The sequence below is a fragment of the Rhagoletis pomonella genome, unplaced genomic scaffold (genome assembly GCF_013731165.1).
Source record: "Rhagoletis pomonella isolate Grant_MI unplaced genomic scaffold, Rhpom_1.0 Rhpom_scaffold_00003, whole genome shotgun sequence".
NCBI lineage: Eukaryota > Metazoa > Arthropoda > Insecta > Diptera > Tephritidae > Rhagoletis > Rhagoletis pomonella.
In genome coordinates this window covers 100806715-100812529 of record NW_023458557.1, presented here as the reverse complement: position 1 = coordinate 100812529, position 5815 = coordinate 100806715, and the positions used below count along the sequence as shown (strand labels likewise).

Genomic DNA, 5815 nt, shown 5'->3' with positions numbered 1-5815 from the left:
AAAAATAAAAGTCCCTGCCAAAGTGTCTTTGCCTAAGTGAAATTTTAGCAGTTGATAAATAACCCACAACGGAAAACACAAAAAGATCGCACTGAGTGATATGACACGGTGAGAAACACTCTTTGCTTTAGATGTGAGTGTTTGTGTCAGTGGTAAACACCATACAAGACACTTGGTGGCGGTCATTTTCGATCTCTGCTTTTAACACACTTACCTCTACATAAGCAAACACTTACTAAAGTTCAAAGCGTTCATTCCTTATTAGAAAAAAAGATCAATATAAGGATCTAATTTTGTGAATTTAGTATTGATATTTGGAATATCGAGTCTTTTTATCCCGACATTATGGGGTACAGCGATACTTTAAATGAGTACTATATCGATACTTTCGGTTCCATATCGTGTTCCTAACCGTATTACAAAGCAAACAAAATTTGTTATTCTTATTCGATATTTCTTAAATAATTAATTTGCGAAGTGGACCGAAATGGAAGTGAACAAGAATTCAAATTTGTTATAATAATAATTGAAACTTAAAACGGGCTGTATAAAGAAAACCAGCCTTTTGTCACTTCGCGTCAAATGAGTTATGTGCTTATACCTGTTTTCTAACCGATGTGAGAAATAAAAAAGCGATTTGAAAACAAATTCGAGCCAATACACTTTTGAATTTCTAAGCGTATTGAAAGTTGGTTTATGCTTCCGTTTTGAATCATAGCGAACTGGGTCAAAGCGCTTTATGTGTTGGCACAAACAATGTAAATATTTTTCCGAAATATTTTGATGGAAGTCTTAAAATTCAATAGAATTTAAAATTCCACTGGAAACACATACCTTGTTTATACCAATGTAAGAACCGCATTTATAATGAACCGATTTGACTCAACACATATTTCTTTCAAAAGTTTATACCTGTTTCTTTAAAGCGCCCTCGCTGAAACCGTATTCAAAAATAAACAAAATTTGTTATTTCTTTAATAATTAATTTGCGCGATTGGCCGAAATAGAAGCGAACAATAATTCCAATCCTTACTAATATTATAAATCCGAAAGTGAGTTTGTTTGTTTGCTACGTTTTCACGCTTTAACTACTCTACCGATCATCATGAAATTTTGTACACTCTTGTCATTTAGCCCAACTTAAAATATAGGATACATTTAATCTCGATTAGAAAAGGGGGCATGGCACCTCCCATACAAACGGAATTTTTCATACTGCATTTCTCAGGAAACATTTTTGGTAGATTACTGGAAATTGGTATGGAGATATATAAAATCATTATCAACTTATGGATAAGAGCTGCCACCTTTTACAAAAAGTCAAATTCAACTTCAATTAAGGGAGTTATTTATTTGAAAATTATATTAAAACAAGAATACGCCCCATTATTTTTATGAACTTTCGTATTTGAAATTATCATATTTTTTTTTCTTAGTAACATTTAATTTAAGTTTGTTTTGACATAATTTTTTATAGAGTATTTTTAAATCATTATTTAATTGTAGAGTGGCTTCGTCGATTGAATCGGCAATGATATATACAGGTGTGTAATCTGCAAATAATCTGAAATAACGATTCTCTGGAAGGGGGAGTATTGTAGGGTTTATGCTTTATATTGCACTTGCTTCATTACTTTACTTTGTTAATTTTGATATTTTCGATATACCTAAGTTAGCTTTGTGAAATGTAGATCAAAAAGAAAATTTTTCTCATATACACACATACATATAATTATTTAGTAAAAAATAAAGGTAGAATGTCGAGATCATTGGCAGCAAAGGCTTCCTTAGCTACTCGAGTTGACGCCTTTGGAGAGGAGGCGAGTTGTGAACTAGGAGCAACTCATGAGGTGAAACTAGAGGCACGCCTGCGATCGCTGGAGGAAGGCAACCTACGCAGACTTTCTGGCACTGGAAAAGCAAACGCCATATTCAAAAAATATCAGGCTAAAAGGTAATATTTGAAAACCACATGTGTTTGTAAATCAATCTCTTTCCACAAAAATGATGTTTCGCATATTTCCGATCACATGAAGTGACAATAAAGCTTGGCTGTCTGATTGTGCAATAAAATAGTTTGCAAACATGAAACTTTATTTTTTTAAACAGTATTAACGGAAATTTTAAATTTATTGCAGCGAGGTATTTCTTTTGGAACTCGAGGCTGATAGCACAATATCCGTTAAAAAGCGAGAACACTCAGAATCATCTCCAGCTGAAGTTCAGGATGAATCAGTGGTTGAAACTAGTGAAAATCAAGATGAAAGTACAGCTGGGGTAGAAAAGAAAAAGAAAAAGAAGAAGAAGAAGAATGAATCCGAGGCTGATAGCACAATATCCGTTAAAAAGCGAGAACACTCAGAATCATCTCCAGCTGAAGTTGAGGATGAATCAGTGGTTAAAACTAGGGAAAATCAAGATGAAAGTACTGCTGGGGTAGAAAAGAAAAAGAAAAATAAGAAGAAGAATGAATCCGAGGCTGATAGCACAATATCCGTTAAAAAGCGAAAACATTTAGAATCATCTCGAGTTGAAGTTCAGGATGAATCAGTGGTTGAAACTAGTGAAAATCAAGATGAAAGTACAGCTGGGGTAGAAAAGAAAAAGAAAAATAAGAAGAAGAAGAAGAAGAATGAATCCGAGGCTGATAGTACAATATCCGTTAAAAAGCGAAAACATTTAGAATCATCTCGAGCTGAAGTTCAGGATGAATCAGTGGTTGAAACTAGTGAAAATCAAGATGAAAGTACAGCTGGGGTAGAAAAGAAAAAGAAAAATAAGAAGAAGAATGAATCCGAGGCTGATAGCACAATATCCGTTAAAAAGCGAAAACATTTAGAATCATCTCGAGCTGAAGTTCAGGATGAATCAGTGGTTGAAACTAGTGAAAATCAAGATGAAAGTACAGCTGGGGTAGAAAAGAAAAAGAAAAATAAGAAGAAGAAGATGAATGAATCCGAGGCTGATAGCACAATATCCGTTAAAAAGCGAGAACACTCAGAATCATTTCCAGCTGAATTTCAGGATGAATCAGTGGTTAAAATAGTGAAAATCAAGATGAAAGTACAGCTGGGGTAGAAAAGAAAAAGAAGAAGAAAAAAAGAAGAATGAATCCGAGGCTGATAGCACAATATCCGTTAAAAAGCGAAAACATTTAGAATCATCTCGAGCTAAAGTTTTGCATATTTCCGATCACATGAAGTGACCATAAACCTTGGCTGTCTGATTTCCAAAATTTAGGCAGTCTTTTAAAATAAAATAATGTACGACCACATAACACTTTAAGCTTTATTTAGCAATGAAGTACTATATAATCACCGCACTAAATTAGTTAGAATAGTTATAAGCAAGCCTTTATCTTGATGTTTTGTTGTTTTTTGAGAGCAAAAAATCAACAGATCAGAAGGATTATATTAGAAATAAATTCACAAATTTAATACTGTTTCGCAACCAATAAGTGGCATAGCCAAGAATTAATTTATGGAATTTGTTAATCAGTTACATTCTTCGCAAGGTTTAAAAAAAAAAAACTATATAAATCCGATTTCCAAACTTTGGACGATAATAATAAAAAAAAAATTATTAGAATTGCAAACGCTTTAATTAAAATTTCTAGAAAATATTTTGGTATGCAGATTATTTCAAGAAATTTTAGCCACAAAGCTTGCAATTCTAATAAAACTTTGTGGAATTTCTTTAATTTTTGCACAAAGTTTGGAATAATGAGCTCAATTTTTATAAAAAAACAAACATTAGCGAAAAAATTTTAAATGAATAACAAAGGGAATATTATATAAAGATGTATACGATTTTAACTGCCTAACCAGAATGCTCTAAACTGCCCACAATATGTAGCTGTGGTTATGGTATATTATTTCTGATGTAGCTAGCGAAATAGCTGGTGGCTGTGGTACTACATTTCGTTTAGCCAGTAAGTATGAGTCACTATACTTGTTTATTTTATTTTTTTACCTAAATAGTCAGTAAATTTGTACTCAGTGAAAAATGGAAATATACATTTGTTTGATTTATGCATTCTAAAATAATAAGTTGCTATTCATTTTAAACTAATTTCAAATCCGTTTTTTTATTTCCAGGTAGCTTTAAAATTTTAATACTTTATCATAAAGTTTCAGTTTGTATAAGTAAACATCGCCAACAAAGAGGCACACGCACCTGAGAGTAAAGTAATCCCCATCAAATTTATTTTTAAACGCTACTGAGGAAACGTCAAACTAGACTGAATGTATCTGTGAATATACATATGTAACAAATGGAAACACATACCTTGTTCATACCAATGTAAGAACCGCATTTATAATGAACCGATTTGACTCTACACATATTTCTTTCAAAAGTTTATACCTGTTTCTTTAGAGAGCCCTCGCTGAAACCGTATTCAAAAATAAACAAAATTTGTTATTTTCTTTCGATATTTCTTTAATAATTAATTTGCGCGATTGGCCGAAATAGAAGCGAACAATAATTCCAATCCTTACTAATATTATAAATCAGAAAGTGAGTTGGTTTGTTTGCTACGTTTTCACGCTTTAACTACTCTACCGATCATCATGAAATTTTGTACACTCTTGTCATTTAGCCCAACTTAAAATATAGGATACATTTAATCGCGATTAGAAAAGGGGGCGTGGAACCTCCCATACAAACGGAATTTTTCATACTGCATTTCTCAGGAAACATTTTTGGTAGATTACTGGAAATTGGTATGGAGATATATAAAATCATTATCCACTTTTGGATAAGAGCTGCCACCTTTTACAAAAAGTCAAATTCAACTTCAATTAAGGGAGCTATTTATTTGAAAATTATATTAAAACAAGAATACGCCCCATTATTTTTATGAACTTTCGTATTTGAAATTATCATTTTTTTTTTCATAGTAACATTTAATTTAAGTTTGTTTTGAAATAATTTTTTATAGAGTATTTTTAAATCATTATTTAATTGTAGAGTGGCTTCGTCGATTGAATCGGCAATGATATATACAGGTGTGTAATCTGCAAATAATCTGAAATAACGATTCTCTGGAAGGGGGAGTATTGTAGGGTTTATGCTTTATATTGCACTTGCTTCATTACTTTACTTTGTTAATTTTGATATTTTCGATATACCTAAGATAGCTTTGTGAAATGCAAATCAAAAAAAAAAATTGTCTCATATATGTACATACATAGATATAATTATTTAGTAAAAAATAAAGGTAGAATGTCGAGATCATTGGCAGCAAAGGCTTCCTTAGCTACTCGAGTTGACGCCTTTGGAGAGGAGGCGAGTTGTGAACTAGGAGCAACTCATGAGGTGAAACTAGAGGCACGCCTGCGATCGCTGGAGGAAGGCAACCTACGCAGACTTTCTGGCACTGGAAAAGCAAAAGCCATATTCAAATAAAAAATGCGTTTGTAACACCGTACACATGATAGAAGTGAAACTTCTTAAAAAAGGTGTCAGTACTAGGTACCTACTCACGAAATTGGATGTGTAAACATATGTTTACGGTTCGGCAAACCATTAGGCGATTGAGTTACATACATAGGTTTGGTTAGAAATCAAACAATAATTTCATTTCATCTTATTAATTTTCTGATATACATATAATTTATTTATTCATTTTCCGGTAACACCACCTTATATGAACTCGCGCCTCTAGCATCCATAGGACCGGGTTGTAATGGAAGTAATTGTATGTTTAACAAATAAATGAAAATGTTTATAATGCAATCAATAGATCCTTACGAATTCGCCATTACCAAAGCACTAAGTAACGTACGCACTTTTGTTTGCAAAATGCATTTAT

General features: G+C 32.5%; 2 protein-coding genes across 7 annotated transcripts in view; both read left to right on the top strand.

Annotated features, from left to right (window-relative positions):
• LOC118735986 overlaps positions 1-5815 on the top strand; it is a 370373-nt gene that overhangs the window by 199669 nt on the left and 164889 nt on the right. The gene's annotated exons all lie outside the window — the stretch shown is intronic.
• On the top strand, positions 1569-4607 carry LOC118735987 (splicing regulatory glutamine/lysine-rich protein 1-like). Of its 2 annotated transcripts, XR_004992666.1 has the most exons (3): positions 1569-1954; positions 2139-3931; positions 4098-4607. XR_004992666.1 is itself a non-coding variant. In XM_036466080.1 (2 exons), exons 1-2 carry the CDS (start codon positions 1758-1760, stop codon positions 3076-3078), a joined length of 1137 nt encoding a protein of 378 aa, XP_036321973.1. In that variant the 5' UTR covers positions 1569-1757; the 3' UTR covers positions 3079-4071. The 2 variants fall into 2 exon arrangements, 1 of the variants encoding a protein (XP_036321973.1); XM_036466080.1 differs by lacking the exon at positions 4098-4607 and having other exon boundaries at positions 2139-4071.

Excerpts from the sequence above, each read along its gene's own strand:
- LOC118735987 (XM_036466080.1), top strand. The coding sequence starts at position 1,758 with ATGTCGAGATCATTGGCAGCAAAGGCTTCCTTAGCTACTCGAGTTGAC. Across the intron at positions 1,955-2,138 it reads AAAAAATATCAGGCTAAAAG|CGAGGTATTTCTTTTGGAAC; the intron begins GTAATATTTGAA and ends AATTTATTGCAG.